Raw genomic sequence first — 22,440 nt, 5'->3', positions numbered from 1 at the left:
ATCAAGGAGTTATTATAGATGCTGATGGCTGTGGGCAGGAAAGATTTCCTGTAGCGGTCCGTTTTGCCTCCAAACTGAAGAAGCCTTTGACTGAAGAGACTCTGTTTTCCGATAACAGTCTCATGGAGAGGATGTTCAGGGTTGTCCATAATTCTCTTGATTTTATGCAAAATCCTTCTTTGCATTATTGTCTCCAGAGGTTCCACAGTCGTCCCCAGAACAGAACCAGCCTTCTTTATCAGGTTGTTGAGTCTTTTTAGGTCCCTGGTTCTGATGCTGCTGCCCCAACAGATGACACAAGAGGAAATGACGCTCTCAACAACAGACTTGTAGAAGATCTGCAACATCTTGTTGCAAACTTTGAAGGACCGTAGCTTCCTCAAGAAGTACAGTCTGCTCTGTCCTTTCTTGTAGATTGCTTCACTGTTGTGTCTCCAGTCCAGTCTGTTGTCCACATGAACACCAAGGTATTTATATTCCTCAACCACCTCCACTTCTTCTCCCATGATGGAAACGGGGTTTGATCTGACCCTGTTTCTCCTGAAATCTACAATCATCTCCTTTGTTTTGTTAACATTCAAGATGAGATGATTGTTCCCACACCATGCCACAAAGCGGTCCACCAGCTCTCTGTACTCAGCTTCTTGTCCATCTCTGATACACCCGACAACTGCAGAGTCATCTGAATATTTCTGTAGATGACAGGAGTCTGACTTGTACTGGAAGTCTGAAGTGTACAGAGTGAAAAGGAATGGTGAGAGTACAGTCCCCTGTGGTGCTCCTGTGGTGCTGATCCCCTGGTTAGACACACAATTCTTCAGTCTGACAAACTGTGGTCTGTTTGTCAGGTAGTCATTAATCCAGGTGATTGTTGAGGCCTCCACCTGAGTCTTCTGGAGTTTCAGACGAAGCAGATCAGGCTGGATTGTGTTAAATGCACTGGAGAAATCAAAGAACATGATCCTCACAGTGCTGCCTGCTTTGTCCAGATGACAGTGGGTTTGTTGAAGCAGGTGTATGATAGCGTCTTCAACTCCAACTCCATGGCGATAAGCAAACTGCAGGGGGTCCTGATATGTGCTGGTTTGCTTACACAGGTGGGTCAACAGGAGTCTCTCCAGGACCTTCATTCAATTCAATTCAATTCATTTTTATTTATATAGCACCAAATACAACAAATGTCATCTCAAGGCACTTAGATAGTAAGTCCAATTCAAGCCAATTGGAATTCAATTAATTAATAATAATCATAATTCATAAAATAATCCAATTCGTTCATAGAGAGCCAATTCAAAAACAATTTCCTAGCTAAGAAAACCAACAGATTGCACTGAAAACTTTTTGTTTTTCGGTCCAATCTCCCGGACTGAGCGTGCCTGAGGCGACTGTGGAGAGAAACGACTCCCTTTTAACAGGAAGAAACCTCTGGCAGAACCAGACTCAGGAAAGGTGGCCATCCGCCTCGACCAGCTGGGGTTTGAGAAGACAGAAAGGGGAGGAGGGGGGGGAGGGCCGCAGCGGCGGCGGCACTGTAACACCATTCAAAGGATATCTGTTGGAACAGGGAAACACGAGTTAATGACCACAATAATATCACATATACATAAAGAGAGTAAAGTGAGGAAAGGTGTGACAGATGAGGCCCCCCAGCAGTCTAGGCCTATAGCAGCTTAACTATGGGATGTTTCAGGATTACCTGAGCCATTCCTATTCAAGGTAAACACAAGAAACTTGTGCTAACGAAAAAATAAATAATAAAATAAAGGACCAGACTCAGTGAGTAATTCCCTATACTCCCTATATAGATCTGCTCCTCACACCACAACAACCATCTTTTTACAGCCACAAGCTACCTCAGCCTCTCACCAACTGCACACCAGTCACAGCGGGGTGGGGATGCAAACCCTAGTTCGGGTAGGGGGAGAAATAAAAGAGGTAAGATAAGCGGGAATGGGATTCAAACCCTGGTTCGGGTAGGGGTAATGAAAGTATAGAGGGTGCCAGAGGTGGAGGCAGAACAAGACACACTAGCAGATACACTATCAGATTCAACAGACCTAACTATAAGCTTTATAAAAAAGGAAAGTTTTAAGCCTGGTCTTAAAAGTGGAAAGGGTGTCTGCTTCCCGGACATTTACTGGCAGCTTATTCCACAATAGAGGGGCCTGATAACTGAAGGCTCTGCCTCCCATTCTACTTTTAGAAACTCTGGGAACCTCAAGTAAACCTGCAGTTTGGGAACGAAGTGCTCTGTTAGGAAAATATCTTACAATGAGATCTTTAAGATATGATGGAGCTCGGTCATTAAGAGCTTTATATGTAAGGAGAAGAATCTTAAATTCTATTCTGAATTTAACAGGGAGCCAATGAAGAGAAGCTAAAACTGGAGAAATATGATCTCTCATGTTAGTTCTCATCAAAACTCTGGCTGCAGCATTTTGGATCAACTGAAGGCTTTTCAGAGAATATGTGGGACAGCCCAATAATAAAGAATTACAGTAGTCCAATCTTGAAGTAACAAATGCATGAATTAGTTTTTCTGCATCACTCTGAGACAAGATGTTCCTGATTTTAACAATATTACGAAGATGAAAGAAGGCAGTCCTAGAAACCTGTTTTATATGCGAGTCAAATGATAAGTTCTGGTCAAAAATAACTCCAAGGTTCCTCACTGTAGAACTAGAAGCCAAGGAAATACCATCTAGAGTAACTATATAGCTAGACAATTTCTCCCTGAAACGCTCAGGTCCAAAGATAACGACTTCAGTTTTGTCTGAATTTAGAAGCAGACAGTTCTGAGTCATCCAGGTCTTTATGTCTTTAAGACATGCTTGTAGTCTGACCAACCTATTGGGTTCATCTGGTTTTATAGATAAGTACAGCTGAGTATCATCAGCATAGCAATGGAAATTTATGCCATGCTGTCTAATAATGTTACCTAATGGAAGCATGTATAAAGTGAAAAGAATCGGTCCAAGCACAGAACTCTGGTGAACTCCATGACTTACTCTGGTGTGTGAGAAAGATTCTTCATTTACAAGAACAAACTGAAATCTATCAGATAAATATGACTTAAACCAGCCTAATGCAGTTCCTTTAATCCCAATAACATGTTCAAGTCTGTGTAATAAGATACTGTGATCGACCGTATCAAATGCAGCACTGAGATCCAACAGGACAAGCACAGACACAAGTCCGCTATCAGAGGCTAAGAGGAGATCATTGGTAACTTTCAGCAGTGCAGTTTCTGTGCTATGATGCACTCTGAATCCTGACTGAAACTCTTCAAACAGATTATTTCTGTGTAAGTGATCACAAAGCTGAGCTGCAACTATTTTTTCAAGAACTTTAGACATAAAAGGGAGATTGGATATAGGTCTATAATGAGCCAACACTTCTGAATCAAGAGTAGGTTTTTTAAGTAAAGGTTTAATTACAGCAACCTTAAAAGTCTGAGGTACATATCCTGTCAACAAAGACAGATTGATCAAATCCAATATGGAAGTGTCAATTAATGGGAAAACCTCCTTGAACAGTCTGGTTGGGATTGGGTCTAAAACACAAGTTGATGGTTTAGAAGAGACTATTGCTGTCGTTAGTTCAGAGAGATCAACTGGACAGAAGCCGTCTAAATATAAATCAGGTTCTAAAGATACTTCTAAAGCTGCTGTACTTGATGACACATCACTGATAATAGTGGGAAGGACTCCATCAATCTTCTCTCTGATAGAAACAATTTTATTAATAAAAAAGCTCATGAAATCATCACTGCTGAGAGTTAAAGGAATAACTGGCTCAGCAGAGCTCGGACTCTTAGTCAGACTGGCTACAGTGCTGAAAAGAAACCTGGGATTATTCTTATTCTCTTCTATCAATGATGAATAATAAGCAGTTCTAGCTTTATGAAGGGCTTTCTTATACATTGTTAAACTATCTTTCCAGACTAACTGAGACTCTTCTAAATTAGAGGAACGCCACTGTCTCTCCAGCTTTCTTGCAGTCTGCTTTAAAGCACGCAGCTGTGAATTATACTAAGGAGCCAACCTCTTCTGACTGCTTACCTTCCTTTTCAGAGGGGCAACATTGTCCAGTACTGTACGCATTGAAACTATAGTGCTGTCAACAAGAGAGTCAAGTGCTACTGGAGTAAAGTTTAGGTAGTCGTCCTCTGTCATATCTGCACATGACAGTGAAGAAAAGGATGATGGAATTAATTCTTTAAATCTGGTTACAGCATCCTCTGATAGACACCTTCTATACGTAAATTTCTTCTCAGAAACTGTATAGTCAAGTAATGTAAACTCAAAATTTATCAGAAAATGGTCAGATAAGACAGGGTTATGAGGGAACACTGTTAACTGTTCACTCTCAATGCCATAAGTCAGCACAAGATCAAGGGTGTGATTAAGGCAGTGAGTCGGTCCCTGAACACTCTGAGAAAATCCAATAGAGTCCAATATAGAATTAAAGTTCATATTCAGGCTGTCATTTTCAACATCTACATGAATATTAAAGTCACCCACTACAATGACTTTATCTGTACTCAGCACTAACTGGGATAAAAACTCTGAGAATTCAGACAGAAACTCAGAATAAGGGCCAGGTGGACGATACACAACAACAAACACAAGAGGTTTCTGGGATTTCCACTTTGCGTGGGAAAAACTGAGAATCAGAGATTCAAAAGAGCACAAACTAATCTTGGGTCTGGGACTGATGAGTAACCCTGATCTGAAAATAGCTGCCACTCCTCCTCCTCTGCCTGTGGTTCGAGGAACGTGAACATTTAAACAGTCAGAGCGAGTTGCTTCATTAATGCTAACATGATCCTCCTGCTGCAGCCAGGTCTCTGTAAGACAAAATATATCAATATGATGATCACAAATCAACTCATTCACTAACAGACTTCGAAAGGATAGATCTGATATTCAGCAAACCACATTTAATAGTTTGATGTTTTTGTTCAGTTAAAGTTTTTATTTTAATAATTTCTTTTTGCACAAGAGGATTTGCTCCTTTTGTGTTAATCGATTGGGTGGGTAGCAGCAGGTGGGAAGCTGCAGAGAAGTGTGTAAGACTACAACTCTGCATCCTGGTCTGAGCCCTGGGTTGTCACGTTTTAGGGTGGCAAATAATTCATTCATGATGTGGGATGTCAGGGCAACAGGTCTGTAGTCATTGATGTCTGAAGGGTGAGTTTTCTGTGGTACCGGAACCAGACAGGATGTCTTCCACAACAGTGGTACCTTCTCTTGGGTCAAGCTAAGGTTGAAAAGGTGTTGCAGAATCCCACAGAGCTGCTCTGCACAGGCCTTCAGGACTCGGGGGCTGACACCATCTGGACCAGCAGCCTTGTTCCGGTTCAGTCTCTCCAACTGCCTCTTCACCTGACTTCTAGAAACAGAAAAGTGGGAGGGGGAGGCAAAGGGGACAGCAGCATCTCCTGATTGGGTTGAAGACAAACTAGTGGAAGCAGAAGAATCCATGACTGAGGTGGAGGTGGAGATGTTACAGGAAAGCTGTGGATCAGAGGAGGGTGGGATGTCTCTTTGGCTGGGAACAAGAGGGGAGGATGGTGAGCTTGTTCCTGAACTGAACCTGTTGAAGAATGTGTTCAGCTCATGTGCTCTGTCCAGACTTCCATCCATCCGATCCTCCCTCTGCTTGAGGCCTGTGATCTTCTTCATTCCTGACCACACATCTCTGATATTGTTCCTCTGCAGTTTACTCTCAAGCTTCTTTCTATACACCTCCTTGCTCTCTCTGATCTTGACTTTGAGCTGCTTCTGTATACTCCTCAGTAACTCCCTGTCTCGCTCCCTAAAGGCTCTTTTTTTCTTGTTCAATAGTTCCTTTAGCTCACTGGTGATCCAGGGTTTGTTATTAGGGAAGCATCTCACTGTTCTGGTGGGGATGGTGTTGTCCACACAGAAGTTTATATAGTCAGTCACACACTCAGTCATGGCATTAATGTCCTCTCCATGTGGCTTACAAAGAGAAATCCAATCGGTTGCATCAAAACAACCCTGTAAGGCTTCTTCAGCTTCATGTGACCACTTTCTAACAGTCTTTTTTGTGACAGGTAGTCTCTGGACAAGGGGTTTAGATGCTGAACAGAGAAAAACAAGGTTGTGATCTGATTTACCCAGGGGAGGTCTTGATTTGGAAATGTATGAATCCTTGACATTTGTGTAAAACAAATCCAATGTCTTGTTTTCTCTGGTAGAGCAGCTGACAAACTGTTGAAAAGTTGGCAGTGTAGCAGAGATTGAGGCATGATTAAAATCACCAGATATTGCCACAAAAGAATTGGGGTGTTGTGTCTGTATCTTAGCAACAACGGAACTGATGACATCACATGCAGTGTCGGCAACAGCTGAGGGTGGAATGTAAACAGCCACCAAAACAACACTGGTGAACTCTCTTGGCAAATAATATGGATGAAAACTTACTGCCAATAGTTCAATGTCAGGACTGCAGAGACGACTCTTCACAGTAACATGTCCTGGGTGACACCATCTGTTGTTGACAAGCACTGCCAATCCACCCCCTTTCCTTTTCCTGCTACTCTTTAAATCTCGATCTGCTCGTACAGTCAGGAAGCCCGGCAGAGAGACACTGGAGTCGGGGATATGATCCTGTAGCCATGTCTCAGTAAAACACATAATGCTACATTCCCGATATTCTTGCTGAGTCCTTGTCAAGGCTAGAAGTTCATCCAACTTGTTGGCTAACGATCTTACATTGCCCATGATGACGGATGGCAGAGATGGTTTGAACTTCTTCTTTCTTTCTCTCCTCTTTGCTCCTGCTCTGCATCCACGACGCCTCCTTTTCAATTCCAGTGGGATTTCTGGCTTCAGTTGTCGAATTATTTCTGCTTTTCCAATGTTAATCAGCTGCTCCCTGTTGTAAACCACCTTGTTGCTATGGTTATGCAACTGCGTGTTATCTTTACAAACCTGAGGAAATGACTCAAATGTTACAGAGCAGAAAGTTCAGACAGAAAGTTAGTTTCTCAGTTGTTGGATTCCCAAGCTAAATGATCCGGTGTTATGCCGAGAAATGCATCCCCTGCTGGTCACGCTTTAAAGAGAGTCTGGAATGAAACTACATCATAAATTTGTTTTTCTGATTGAATTAACAGATGCAAATTTGAACAAGTCCAAAATTGTCTCTAAAATGAAAATAATCAAATTTCATAGTTTTAGGTTAATTTTTATATTATTTCATCTGGGCTATACTGAGTAAAGATTGATATTCTTAGAAAATGTCTCACTGCAAAAGTGTTAGTCATGGCCCTTACTTTGGAATATTTGTACAATGATATAATAATAGGTGAAAGAGATGCTATAAACTGTGCAATTGTCAGATTATCATAAGTGTAGATGTGTTATTCATCGACATGAAGAAATGAGGAAAAAAGATGAACTAGTGAAACACCATTGTCAGATCAATGGTAACTTTATTGGATAAATGTAATAATCCACACCTGAACCAGTTTACGCGCGCTCCAGCAAATGGGGATGCACTTCTCGGCAGGCATGCACTTCTCGGCATGACACCGGCTCCTCTGAGAGCTAGACGGAGACGGTGGTGTACAGGAGTTGGTACGCCGATATAGGAAGAGAAGATTAAGGTGTTGGCTTTAAAATCGATGCATTCTAGCCTTTTTTCTCAAGTTGAAACACTTTCCCCGCAGGCTTACTGAAATTTCTGTGACATGTCAAAATATGACGGTGAGACCTCCTTTTAAAACTATGATTTTACACCTCTGGTCCTATCAAGTCATTTTAGGGTGTGGATTGAGCATCTACTCCACCAATCCTCCCCACCTCCGTGGAGTGTATCATAATGGAGATCTATCTTTCAGCAACAAACTACCACACAAACCTAAATTGGTCACGAATTGCACGCCATAACTCTTGAAGCACATTATTACCCTATTAGTAGCTATCCCGAGAGTTAATATTAGCACAAAGTGCGCACCTCCACATAGCAAACAGATTTTTCTTACATTTCCTCCATCTGCAGTTGAACCACAGACAGGTGGTGTCCTTACTTTGGGCCTTGATTTGAATTTGAAGGTGGGTTGAGCCAAAAACTAGACGTCTGACTTTTCGTACTTTGAGTTTGGAAAGGGGGGGTGGGGGTGGGGTGGGTCGGGAATCATCTCAGTGTTTTAATTAGCGAATTGGGATTTATCAGATTTGGAAGGCTGTGAGGAAATGGCAAAATGCAGTCTCATGTCCTCAGTGTAAAGTTATTATGTTTTGATCGATGTGGAAAATGCTTTCCAGCCACAAATAAATCAAGTGATAAATGGAAAAAGTAATGCACTTTTTGATTAATTACTGACAGAGTTTCCATTGTTTTTCCAGCCTCATTACACAACAGTCCCTGTCTGCTAAAAAAAACAACAACAAACAGTCAGAAATGACATTTGTTTCGTCACATGACTCTTCATTAGTTGCTCAGTTACAATAGAGCCAAATACATTTCTTTGTTTTTGTCTCTGCATGGAGCACAGACATTAACTGACTCTCTACAAGATAAACTAGTTACACAAATCTAATCAGCTCTGGAAGGGTTTTCCATTTTTCCGCTGGACTTGTTCTGCGACTCTGTGACTGCCGAGCTGAATGCGCCTCATTGGGATTTGAACAATTCACGTGAAATTCGCTTTCCAGTTTAGAGACAGCGACTGCTTTTCTTCTCTCGCCCTGCCTGTCTTCTTGTAATGTTCCCTTTCCATCTGCCTGTCATCCTTCACTGAGGCCTGGGTGACTTCCAGCTGTCTGTCACGAAAAAAGATGAAGAGGGCAGGAGGTGGAGGAGATGGAGAGCTGGAGGGAGGCGGGCGGAGGCAGAAAGAGAAACACAGCAGAACATAAAACTGCAGTAGCTTGTAATAGTGTTTCCTAGACATTAATTAGCCACAGCCATTCCTGTACAAACACCCAGTAATAAAACTGATATACTGAGGTCCTCTTCTCCTCTGCCCTATCCTTCCTCTCCTCACCTTTTTCTTGCCCCGGCTCTCCTCATTGCTCATTACTTCCTCTCTTTTCCCATCTCTTCTCCCCTACTTCTCCAAATTTGAAATCCTTATTTTCTTTTCCCAAACCCATTTCTTCCCCTCCATTCTCTTCTACTCTCTCGTGCTCCTCTTCCTTTCTCTCTTCTTTTCCTCTTATTCCTCCATTCTCCCCATCGGTGATAAAGATATGAAAACAGAGCAGGAAACTGAAAAATGGAGGAGGTGAAGGAAAGGGAGAAAAGAGGGGAGATTAAGGAGGAGCAAATCACTCTCAGTCTCTGACTGTCCTCCCCTCGTATTGCTCAAAGGGAAGACGTGATCCATCCTGACCTTGGTTTGCTGTCGAACACACACACACACACACACACACACACACACACACACACACACACACGCACACGCGGAACATCCTGCAGTTACGTAGCTACACGGACACTGACAGTCGCATGGCTTGAACAAATCCCCATACACTCTGTTAAACACAGTTAAAAACACACAATCACGTTTGTGCACGTGCTCACACACAGACACACACATCCTCTTCTTCCATTGCATTATTTATGTGTGCTGGCTGGCAGTCATCAAGCAGCAGAAGCAAGGATGCGGCTTTTTACCCATGGCCTTTTCATACACTACACTGATGCACACACACATAGCAGCCTCATCTTCCTCTGTCCTTGTCTTCCATCTCTCTTTTCACCTAAATTAATGTCAATTCTTTCTTTCTTTCTGTCCTTCTTTTATTCCCTTTACCGTCTGTACACATAAATCACTTGTTCCTCTGCCCTCTCCATCTCACTCTACTGAAACATCCCAAACTGGAAGCGTTCCCAAAGTGTTGCATACTCGAGGCTCACGGATGATGAATCCCAATTCAGATTTGAGTGAAATGTCTCGACAGCTATTGGATGGACTATGATGAAAGCTTGTGCGCACGTTGTTGCCCGCAAGAAGACTCGTATTACGTTTGGTTAACAAATCAGTCTCTGTTTCTCATCAATTCATGGAAAACGAGGGAAACAACGCCTTCAATAATCAACCCGCTTTCATAATTTCCTAATGTGATTGCCTCTTGCCTGTTTGTTTTGTGAGCTGGAGTTGTAGAACACACCCCTTAAGGCATCATCCCAAACTCATTATGGAGCACATGTGGAGGGTTGTCAGTCATCAGGCCAGTGTTTTCATTTGTTTTACACTTTCGGTTAATGTCCCAATAGCTTCAAATTAATGGCATTTCAATGAGCCCCAGGAGTGTATAAAGCACACTACACTTACTTTAAACACAGCTCACCATTTAGTGCCCTGCATTAGTGCTACTTGGTAAATGTCAGCACTCTGCTCCACTAAAGCCAGATATTAAACATACTTGCATGGCATCAGCGTGATGCCATCATCTAGTGCTGTGCGATATGGACAAAATTTTATATCCCGATATAGTATTTAATAAAAAAAAATATATATATATATATATATTCCATTGTGTTTTCCATCATACTCTCCGCCTCTGCCTTGTTGTTGTTTGTATCCATGCATGCTCCCTTAGCACTGCCAGAAATGAGTCTTTGTGGGTGACGTAAAAATGCTACCGCAAAGTAGTAGTGTTGCTGCAGTTACATTTAGCCTTCATTCATTCAAAAAATCTATGTGTGTGTATGTATATATATATATATATATATATATATATATATATATATATATATATATATATATGTATGTAAACAATAGAGGGCTATATCGTACCGCAGAAATTTTTATATGGTACTACGACATATATCGTAATATCGCACAGCACTACCATCATACCTCATTTAGCTGCCGCTACTGCTACACAGTATATTATTTTTTCCCCCCAAATGTTTTTATGCTCTTTGTCGCACATCAGTGATGAGGGAAGTCAAGCTTCCAATTTGGATTCCGCCAGCTGCTCCTCAGATTGAACCTGAAACCTTTAAGTCAAAGCCCTGATATATCATTAGACCATCACCAAAATAATATGACATCATATTTTAATGGGAAAATATGATAGAACATGAAAGTTTAAAAAGAAAGAAAGTGTTTTTTAATTGATCAAAAATGATCTTGGCTATGATTACTTTATTCAGTGCTGGATGAAATAAACCGATCTCTTTGTTATTTCACATACTCCTGAAAGACCAGTCTGAAAGTCACATTTGCACATGGGGATGGTTGCCTTGGTAGGTTAGTTTGATAGATAAAGCTAAATGAAACTGTTATCATTACCTTCAGTTGGCTCGTTAAACTCTGATGGCTTAGACCTAAAGTTGAAAGCAGGGAACAATCTAATATTTGATAATTCACTTTGCTGCTTCTCCTTAAAGTCTCCCCCCCCCCCAAACGTGTCTTCTGGTGAGACGAGTCATCAAGTCCGCTTCCTGGTGTTTGTGGAGCCTCCTCAGTGTGGTAGGGGAAAAAAAACCCAAAAACGTCCAGATTTCAATTCGTGCATCTGCTTTCTCGACAAGTCGTGGACGTCTGTGAGAGCACTTGCATTTTGGCCGCGTCTCATCGCATGTGATGCAGCGAGCGCTGCAGCGAGCAGAGGGGGGAAATGCCTGCCAAATGTGCCTGCAAGGAATTGAAGCAGAGTGCTGCACAAATAAACTGCCCCGCTGTGGCTTATTGACTTGAATCATAGGAAATAGGAAATGGTCGTTTTTAAAGTATCACCACTCGTAAAAAGAGAATAGTAGCTCTGTAAACAGTAAGGTATTGTAATACTTCTCTTGTATCACCAGCTGTTCTATAGAAAATGAGTCTGGAACTTTCCTTCCATCCCTGTTAGTCTCTGTTTATCATTTTATCCCAGACACCTCACGCCAACTTTCCCTTTGTTCCATCTCTCTTTCCCCTTCTTCACATGTCCCTTTTCTCTCTTTGTTCCATCTCTTTTTTCTCTATTTCTTTTAGGTCAAAATAAAGAATAAAAGTGAAGATGCAGTAGGCAGAGATGGAGGTTGAGGGGTGTGTTTGGAGCTGGGTGAAGGAGAAGGTCTAATAAATGGAGGATGGGGAGGTTTAGAAAGTAATGATAAAATGTAAAGCCGTTCGGCTCCGCACTCTGCAAGCTCGCACGTGTGTATTGCTTTTTTCTTTCTTTTTTCTCTGGTGTGTTTATATGCGTGTGTTTATTACTGATGTCCTTGACTTTATGACTGATAATATCACTGCTTCGGGTCCCTGTTGGAGCAGACTGAGGCTTTATGTGTGAGAGTGATTGTCTCGGTTTGAATCCTCCCACTCCCTCAGGTCCTCTAAACACTGCATCACACTCCAGCTCACCTTGTTTATTTATAGAATCCTCCTACATACATCATTTTAATGCCTCTATATTTACTCTGTATACACCTACTGTAGTTTGTGTTGACCTTTAAAGGTCTCTAGGTTGTTGTCAACACTTTACTGTAATTGTTAGCATAAACACATCTGCCCTCCCCTCCTCCTTCCTTTTTCTTCGAACCTCACTTTGACCTATTCCTTATTCTTTAGTCTCTATTATGTACTGTAAGATGTGTGAAAGAAATGTGATTAATGAGGAGACATTTAACCCATTTAGGCTTAAAACGCCTGGAAAAGAATGCCTGTAAAACCTATTGGCGATTTCAGAAAGACCCCCTAAAACCTGAAGTTTTTCTGGAAATTCAGCAATTCTGTCAACGCCTACTAAATGATTGATTTCTCAGCCTCTGTAGCAGATAGAAACAAAATTCAAAAAGTATTTGAGAGCTTACACCTGTGGCTTTTTTTGGAAATTGAGTTTATTTACATACACCTTCACGAAAATAGAAAAAGTAAAGTGCAGGAACAGCACTATTTTCAATAAAAAAAACAGTAATAAAATAAAATTTAATTTTATATTTAAATGATTTATTTATCTATTTATCTATTTATTTTATCACCAGTAATCTCTTTGTACTGGCAGCACAAGGAGTCCCATGCCCATACACATTCCAATAAAAGTTTTCATCTCCGGCACAGTTACGTGTGACCACCTTGCCATCTTTGCTCGAGCTGGAGTCTGAAGTACCTGGTCACTGTATCTATTCGTCTCGCAAACGAGATGCGCCCAAAGCTCCTCAGTAAAAATATGATTAAATGCCTGCAACGGTGTGGCATCTGCAGGTAAATCGACTTTCACCCCTGGTGTGCGGTTGAAATCTCTCCGTCGACTACGGTGGTAATTGTCAGTCTTCCACTCACTTTCAAACCCTTCAAAATCATCCTCGCCGTTATCGTCATCTTCAAACATATGTGCTAGCCATAAATCTCCATCAATTGGGTCAGCACGTTCATCAGCATCATCAAAGCCAAGAAACTCCTCACAATCGCTACCGTCTGAAAAAGACGTGTACGCTTTCCCGGCCTTAAAGGTAGAATAACGCAACAGCGCCCCCGGCTTTAAAGGTAGAAATGCGGCAATGCTTTCCCAGTCTAAATGGGTTAAAAGAAGTGAACCCCCCCGACCACTATGAGACTCACATTGCTCCATCTCAACAGCATTTAAAGCAGCCTGAGTCACCACATATGGTTTATCAGTCAGCCGTCAGCTGCTCTGAGCAGGGTCTGTTGACTTAAGTGTATTTGTACTTACAATGCAGTGCATTACTACTATTGATAAGAGACTACAGGGCCTACGAAGGATTACCCGAGTAATCCACAGACACGGATGTTGTCAGCACTACAAAATCTTTGAATATACTTCACAAGGCGAATGCATCCCGATGCCCTCGTGCATCAGTGCCTGCTTTTCTGCTGCGTTCAGTGTCAGCAGAAATGTTAAAAGCGCGTTGTTTTTAGGCCACAGGAGCTTGATGGTCAGGCTGAACTGTGGAGTCACACAGGAGCCTGACAGTTTGGTTTGATCACGATCCATCAAAGCCTACAGGCTGTGAGGGCTGGTGAGGATCGCATAAGACTGCCAGAGGTTCTGCTGCGCTGGAAGCCGGTGACAGAAAGAATGGTTAGCATTGGATCCAACTTTGTGAGGAGTGCCTGTTTTTAGACCAGGGGACAAATGTATTAACGATGTGTACACACAAAAAAAAATGCATACGCATGGTTTTATAGCATTGCATCCAGTATGTTTTATGTTCCTCATCAACATCATATAACAGAATACTCTTGTTCATGGCAACTGTGGCTGCTATGACTAACTGCAGCCGTGTGTAATGGCAGGGGAAGATCTCCCTAATGAGACCTTAAAAAGAAAATAAATATTTGAATTTGTCCTCATTTTAGCTGGCAGAAGATTGTCTGATAGGCCTCCAGAAGGCTGCTGAAGAAAACAACATGCATACAATGATCCATCTGTACATCTCAGCCTGTACAGTTCAGACTGTGCGTTGATCATTTACTGGTAGTGTGTGAAGATGTACTTTTTAGTGTCCCCTACAAGACAACATGGACTGCAGAAGTGATCTTTTTGTGGTGTGTCCAGCAGCATTGTGGTTAAGGAGAATACTGTAAAAGCAAAGTTGACCTTTTGATTCTCCGGTGAAATACCGTCACTTTAATGTTACAATTCCAGCTGACAGAAAGGGGATTGAATGATTTCGTTGGCAACTGTAATTTATCAAAATACAATTAAAAAGTATTTTTGCTGTAATGAAGGAGAGATCTATGGTCCGAAGTTCCTTAATACTCTAGTTTAAATTAATAATGAAAATAGTCTTTATGAATGATAAGCCACAAAGAGCCAGGTCAATAATTAAGTATCCCCTTCTCCATCCTCCACCTTCTCTTTCCCCCCTTCCACCTTTTCTGCTTCCCTGCGAACACCTCATCCATCTTCTTGAGTCAATCACCAACTTTTTTTTTTCTTCCTCTCTCCTCTTTCTACCCATCTACCCACGCAGGTGTTCCGTACCGACTTCATCACGGCCATGAAGCTGCCGGACTCAGCCCAGCTCGGCCCAGACGACTTCTACGTGCTGTCGGACCCCTGGAGGCTAGAGTGGGAGAAGGGGGTGCAGGTGCCTGCCAACCTGGAGGCCATACCAGAGCCTGTGGTCAGGTAGGCCAAACTACCACATCAAGCTCTTTCCAACCATAAAGTTCTGCTGACTTTCTGAGGATAGCTACTGGAGAACTGCCCCAGTAACTACCCGAAGGGCTTTTATTTTGCATTTGCCAATAGAAACGCTAAGGTGACGTAATAACCAGCTGGCATATAAGTTTAGTAAAGCCAAGACTTCACTGTCGATCCATTACTCTGTCTTTTGCTCTCTTTTTTAAGCTTTACAAGGATCAACATATTTTATTTTATATATATATATATATATATATATATATATATATTATATTCTGTATTCATGTTTGACCAGTCAGCATGCACTTATGTCTGGACCAGTCACCTCATGTGACTGAATGTCTCGGTTCCTCTGACTTTGGTGGTTAAGCAGAGATTTATAAACGGCATCATCCTCTTATGATGGACACATAAAGAGAGTATTTCCTCAAACAGTTCTTTTTGGCAATTATTGCTACCCAGAAGATACATCTGTCTGTCATCTGAGACTTATTTGATGTATCTAGATGTTGACTAGAGGGATGCCCGTCTATCTTCTTGACAGGATCTTTCAGTAAATGGTTACCAAGATCCACAAAGAACAGGTGTACAACATTTGGGTGGATGTCATTGCATGTTTCCCATCAGTTGAGAACAGAATATCCCCCTCGAAACAATTTTCCGGGTGCAGCATCTCAGCATTGTGTGATTGGCATCTTGGAATATTATGTAACTTGAACTTTTGTTTCCTTTAATAGTTCTTTGGGAGGGCTACCAAATTGTCGGTGAACTTGTGGGGAAACAAATGTACAAACTAAGTTGAAACGACGTCACAAATTCAGTTTGTGCAAATAATTTGAACACGTCTGACTTAAAGAACACTGGGATACCAGATCCAAAATGTTTTTGGTGAGAACATTTGAACACACAAAAACCAACACATAGAAGGAGCACATGCTCAGGGAGCGCTTGGTATTGAACTGTAGGAGCAGGTGTGGGACCCATTATGTAATTAAATTAAGCTACATGTAATTAAGCTGATTAGCAAAATGTTTGTTATGGAAAACATGCACAGAACTCTACAAGGATATAAGCTAAGACGCTCATACACATATGAGACCCTCATGCGCAAGGGGAAGCAAGTTTGGCTGCATGTGCATGCAATAAAACACACACACACACACACACCAAGCTGGTGGACAGATGTGCGCAGGCATGCACTTGGACCCTCGTTCTCCCCTCTCTGCCGCAGTCGGCTCCACAGCTCTCTAGTACTACTGCAGCTGCTTCACATACCCATGTGGTTTTTTTGGCATTCGAGGAACTAATGAAAATGCTCAGACTGAATGGTAATGCCTGTTACACAGACATGTCATACTGGGAGGCAAAACACACACACAAGCTTTCAGTCTGTTTTTGGAAGCCGCATTAATAAATGAATTAGACATTTGGTCAAAAGTTCTGTATCCCTGAGTGTTTCTTTTTCTTAGACAGAGGATGAGTGAAAGAGTGTAAAAAAAACAAAAAAAACAAACAAAAAAAAAAAGAAGATTTTTCTGAGTTTTCATTGCAAAATGATATTTTTGTAGGATTGGAATCATCTTTAGCTTCTGAAGGTGTCAGTTGCTGCTCACTTTTCCTTCGTCTTTACCCCTGATTTTCTTTGTGTTCCCTCCCCTCCCCAGTTGCTCAGTTCGAGCACTTGAATGAAAGAGAGCTGCTTGTTTCTGCAAGTTTTAGGAGTGGGTTTGGGTACCAGCGGGTGTCCACGGGGTTGATCCCGAGCTGCTTCTCTTGTACATCGTGAAGCGTCTTTTGTCACGATTCGGGCGGATGTATAAATGAGTTGAAAGAGAGACAATTTGCAAGGCGGCAAATGAACGCAGCCTTTTACCATTTAGCAGCTCCATTTCAAAAAAGACAAAGGGTCATAGGGTCATGACAGAAGCAAGAGCGCAGCTTTAACTGGCCAATTAAAACATAAAAGAAAATCTTGGCAGTTCTAATGAAATGAACACTTTAGGGGGAAAAATGAGCAAAATGTGAACGAGGAAAGCCTGTCCAATGTCTCAGAATTATTCTCTGATTGGGAAATGAAAATGCTGGCACAAATAGTGTTACTCGAGACTTTAGAACAAATGAAGGCTGAAGACCAACATTATAAATATCAGGAAGGAAATCTAAAAAGTGGATTTGAAGGGATTAACAGGTCACTGATGCTGTTTACCTTTCTCACCGGGGAAATATATCGGCAGATATGTGACATGCAGTAAATTTATTCGGTGTGGTGCCAACAGACTTTACAGGGCCTGAGGGCAGATGGATAAGTGAGCGTATAAGGAGGAAAAGACAAATGCATAAAGAAGGATAGATGGATGGATGGAGGCTTATCTGTTATCTCATGTGTTAGAATGATGAAGAGATTTACAGTGAAGCTGAGATGGAATGATGATGGGCAGATGGTGAGATAGAGGAGGAGAGGGTTGAGTGTAAGTGGGACTGAGCTGATGGTCTCTGTCAGTCTCTCTTCATCTCAAGACAAACCTTTTTTCCCCCCTCCTTCCTTTTTCTTTTCCTCTGAGCGGGATACTTGTGAGTTCCCTGGCTTTACCCATACATTAGCTCCTGTGGCCTGGCAGTATCAGTCGTAGGAAAGCTTGTTTCACTTCAGCCAGTGATGACTTCTTGGCTTTCCTCTTAGGTAAAAGGTCTATAAACCTGGGATGAGAACACAAGGGAGTAAGGAATACCTCTTTAAGCCCTAATACACCAACAGAGATCTATACTCTAAAACTGTTGGCTAATATGAGCCAGTATGCTGTTCATGTGAGTTTATCGGATGGCTCTCATACAGGGGTAGCTGTTTTTGCAGACCTTAACGTGCAGCTGTTATCTTTTTGCTTGCTGACTGAAAGGTCACCGAAAAAAGTGACTGAAAGGTCACTGGAAAAGTTGAAGTAAAGCGGCCTTATTTTTTCTCTTTAAATTAGCCGTAAACGACTCTTAACCCATCACATTCTGATGCTTCACGTTTGAATGCCCTGAGTAGCCCTTTGGAGGTTGACGGGGTGTTGGGGGATTAGACTTGAACTTGTTTTTTAGCTAAACATATTCTTTTGCAAAGCTGATACTGATTCAACAAGCCTGTATTGCATTTTCTGGATAACCATGGTGATGTGTCCCCTGAGTGTGAAGTCACTTGTAAGTTGACCTTTACTGAACTCTGCTGACTACACTTTGAAAACTGACTCCAAGAGGTCACGACCAGGCGTCTGTCTGTAATGTGATGGGAGTGAGAAGGGGTTAGCAGGAGCTGCCTGATATAGAGATTAAAAGGACATTATTGTTTCCACTAACATTTTATGACACATTTGTTTCTCTACTATTTGTTTGTGGGTGAGTTTGAAATGTTTCCTCTGGGCAGCTGCCACTTGACATGATGCTAGCCTTACTGCTATTGGAGTAACTAATAGCGTATGGGGCTGCAGGTAAGCTAAGCTAACCATAAGGATGACTCAGCTCAACAAGAGAAAAATCTCTTATGCTGAAATGGGCGTAACATTTTCTAACTCTTAAACCTGGGAGCCAAGCAAAAGTACTTGCTTGAGTAAAGTTAGCTCAAGCACAAACTTTAGCCGCTTTCGGACAGAGCCGTTCTAACAACGTAGTTATCAGAACTGTCCTACTCGAATTTCGTTCCGATAACTGTCCCTCCGTTTTAGTCTGCATTCGCACATGAGTCGGGACCTGGTCGGGACTGATGCGCCGCGTGCAGCCGTCTGCGTCAGTGACGTGTTAGCCGTTAGCCGTTTAGCGCCACATTCAACAACAAAACAAAACTAAACAAAACCCGGTAAAAGTAAGGAGAGAAGAAAAAACACCACAAAGAAGCTAACATGGAGAGCGGGGAGGCCACCGGGTTCATGGTCTGCATGATGGTGATATTAATCATGGACGATCACATCAGGCGTCTAATATCGAGGCTGGAAGAGCTCACAGAGAGAGTCAGGAGATACTTTTTCATTTCATGAAGGAAGAAAGGAGAGCAGAGCGCCGCAGACAAAGGAGACAACGTGTAAGTTTAACTTATTAAACACCCGCAGGTTCTGTCTGTGTGGTATGAGGAAACATTTCAGCCGTGACAGCATGACAAGGGGCGTAGCTACCGACCACCAAACACCTACGTCAGATGCGTTCTATAGAACCATGAAAAGACCCGACCTCGGAGAAGGAGCTAAATAGTTATAGGAACTGAGGGAGATAGCCCCGAGTTCCTGTATGTCCGAACACGGGAGAAAACGGCCCCACGGATTAAAAGGTTATTAGAACTGCCAAAGGTTCCTACAGTCCGAAAGCGGCTTTTGTTGTCACCGGCTCCGGTTTGCTCCATAATGATAGATTATATAACGTATGTGAATGTGTTGCACAAAACAAAATGATTTCTGTACCTTTGAACTATTGTGATGTCTGGACAATAAGTCCCAAAATGTTTCTGTTGTTGTGGAAGTGCACCGCCCCGTCCTCATTCTCATCCATATGTATAGCTGTATGACATCCCATATTAGCAATATCATTTATTAAATTTGACTTACCCCCTGCTGCGTCCTGTGAGCCGAGTTCCAGCCTCGTTTTGGCGTTGATGAAGGTAGTCCGGCTAGTTGTCTGGGGCTTGAAAAATAAAGCGTTTTGCTTCTTAAAACAATATGCGTTCAAAAGAGTAATACATTTGCATCACAAAATCGTTGTGGAGGAAAAAGTCAGACCTCACAATCGCTTGGCGCTATTTTCTCTCTACCTTTGTATGACTACGGGCTGTGTAAACCGTGCAGACCGAAGTGCAGACCGAGCACTCCCCTGCTTCCGAGCAGTAAACACTGTAACAGGCGCGGCTGTCGGCAGGTGGCTGCATGCAGTGATATGAAGGTAGAGAGAAAACAGCGCCAAGCGATTGTGAGGTCTGACTTTTTCTGGATGAACGATTTTGTGATGCAAATGTATTACTCTTTTGAACGCTTATTATTTTGAGAAGCAAAACGCTTTATTTTTGTGGCCCCAGCCAACTAGCCGGACTACCTTCGTCAACACCAAAACGAGGCCGGAACTCAGCTCACAGGATGCAGCAGGGGGTAAGTCAATGTTCATAAATGATATTGCTAATATGGGATGTCATACAGCTTCATGTCAAAAGAGGCGAACTATCCCTTTAAGGGTAGCTACACTTCCAGTTGAATGTGGTATTTTCTCTCTCACAACAGTTGAGGAAAGGAGAAACAACAGAAAATGGAGATTGTCATATCTGTGTGGTTAGCCTTCATGCCATCGCCAGCAGCCTTTTAGCTTCAGCAGGTAACAGGATGCTGGCTGACCAGAGCAGAGGGAAACAGCCAGAGTTTGTCAAATGTTATCAGAATCTGTCTACCTGTCTAATCTGTTCATGAGCTCAGATCTTTTTTTCCAAATTTTAAACATCTGAATTTTTAGAATAAGTACATATCGATCAGGACAAATCCTGAAATTCTATCTTAACACCCAAAAAGAGTGTTTCATCCTCTGTGTTTCTATCCCTTTTCACTGATGTGTCTCTGATGTCTCTATCTCTACATCTCCTCCTGCCTTCCCTCCTTTGACTCCCACCTTCCACTCTTCCCTTTGCTCTGGTTGTGCCAGAGGCACTGACACATTTTTCTGTCTCAATTTTTTTTTTTTTTTTTTAATGAATAATGACATCATCTCTAAAAATTGTAAGAGAGCAAAAAGAGCTGCAGGCCCTGTCTGGCTTCGACAGAACTCCTCTTTCTCAATTCTCTCTCTCTGCTTGCCCCATATTTGGTTGGCTTGGCATGATTTTTGGTAAAACTTTGTTGTGGTGGATGCTGAACAGGTCTTTATGGTTGGTGTCGTGTCTTGTTTTGTAAATCACTGCAGAGAGTGAGCAAAAGAAAAAGGAAGATTCTCCCTGATTCTCTGTTTCCCTGTCCTTCTCCACACCTTTTTTCTGTCCCTTACTGTCTATCCTCTTTTGTCTTTCTCTCTTTTCTTATTCTGCTCTTTGGCCCGTCTCCACACTCTTCCCTTCAACTCCATCTATAATCTCTCTCTTGCCTCTGCTCATTTTCCTCTTGCTTGTCCACCTCTCTGGCCGTTATTCCTTCCTCTCTGTCTGTTTTATCACCGCCCTCCCTGTCCCTCTCCTCTGTGTTCTTCTCTATCTTTCCATGGTTTTGTTGGGGCTGCGTGGAAATGATTAGCTGTTTCGTAACACTGCCTATGTGCAGACAGTGAATTGGGCTTTGGCAGTGACTGGATGCCGGGGTTGTCCCCGGGGACCAACGCCGAACCAGAGAAGGAAATAATTACACCTACACACGAGAAGATATGCGCTGTTTCTCAAAATTAAAGAAATGGGATAGTGGTTTTTGTTATTTATTACTTAGTTTTTGCCCCTCATGCTGGTGGCCGAGCTGGTGAATGTGAACCCGTTGTTTGTGGTTTGGCCAAACATGGTCTGGCTTTTAGAACAACATGTCAAGCTGCGGCCATTTAAAACATCACATGGAGAGACTCCTTCCTCACCACAGTGGTTTATGGATTGCATGATCAAGATCTATTATACAGATTTTTAAACATTTAGATTGAGTCACTAACTTCACGAATGCTCAGAGTTCACGAGGTTTGAAGCTTGAATCCAGGACGGTGAGATGAGGCTTTTGGTGGAATATCTGTCGGTCAGCTTTCTGGCAGCTGTGATCGTGTGCGAAACTCGGTGTAAGACAGGAAATGTATGAGTCTGCAGAGTTTCTTTAATGCCTGCAGGGATGCTTGCAAAGAAAACAAATACAGAAAACTCTGTTACATGCAACTAAAAGACGGGTGCAGACAGAAAATCAATTTTGATTAACACTGATTGAGTTGGAACGGGGCTTCAGAGAGGGGGGAGCGCCTGGGTCAAGTATTTGTGTCAGGCTTTGCATTCATGTGCACTCACAGAAGGAACTGTCAGCCAGCACACTTTGAATGGATGCATTCCAGTTGAGAATCATGCCGTATGTCAAACCAGGAGTGGTTACTGGTTAAGCTGCTGTTTATGTACAGAAATGTACAATATCCGTTCGAGCACAGATAAGCACACGCACACCCTCTTTTCTGGATAAGTCAAACAATGTAACAGCGGGTCAGAGGGCTGATGGGCTATTAATAACTCAGTGATACACACACACACTGACAGAATGGATGGAAGAGAGCTTGAGGGCAGTAAGGTGGACAGATAGATGGAGAGCAGGACAAATTATTGGACACAAAGATGGAGGACAGCCAAAATGTTATGTCTTGCAGAGCTTCAGCTATGTTTAAAGTTGAAGAAGAGATTTGACGTTTG

At 42.3% G+C, this 22,440-nt stretch overlaps 1 protein-coding gene across 2 annotated transcripts in view; it reads left to right on the top strand.

Annotated features, from left to right (window-relative positions):
- jade2 (jade family PHD finger 2) overlaps positions 1-22,440 on the top strand; it is a 212,373-nt gene that overhangs the window by 58,967 nt on the left and 130,966 nt on the right. For both annotated transcript variants that reach the window (XM_075486640.1, XM_075486639.1), the window contains exon 4: positions 14,914-15,071. In XM_075486640.1, the coding sequence (XP_075342755.1) occupies positions 14,914-15,071 (158 nt within the window). The remainder of the gene's footprint in view (positions 1-14,913; positions 15,072-22,440) is intronic.

The sequence above is a fragment of the Odontesthes bonariensis genome, chromosome 16 (genome assembly GCF_027942865.1).
Source record: "Odontesthes bonariensis isolate fOdoBon6 chromosome 16, fOdoBon6.hap1, whole genome shotgun sequence".
Taxonomy (NCBI): Eukaryota; Metazoa; Chordata; class Actinopteri; order Atheriniformes; family Atherinopsidae; genus Odontesthes; species Odontesthes bonariensis.
This window is presented reverse-complemented; position numbering and strand designations above follow the sequence as displayed.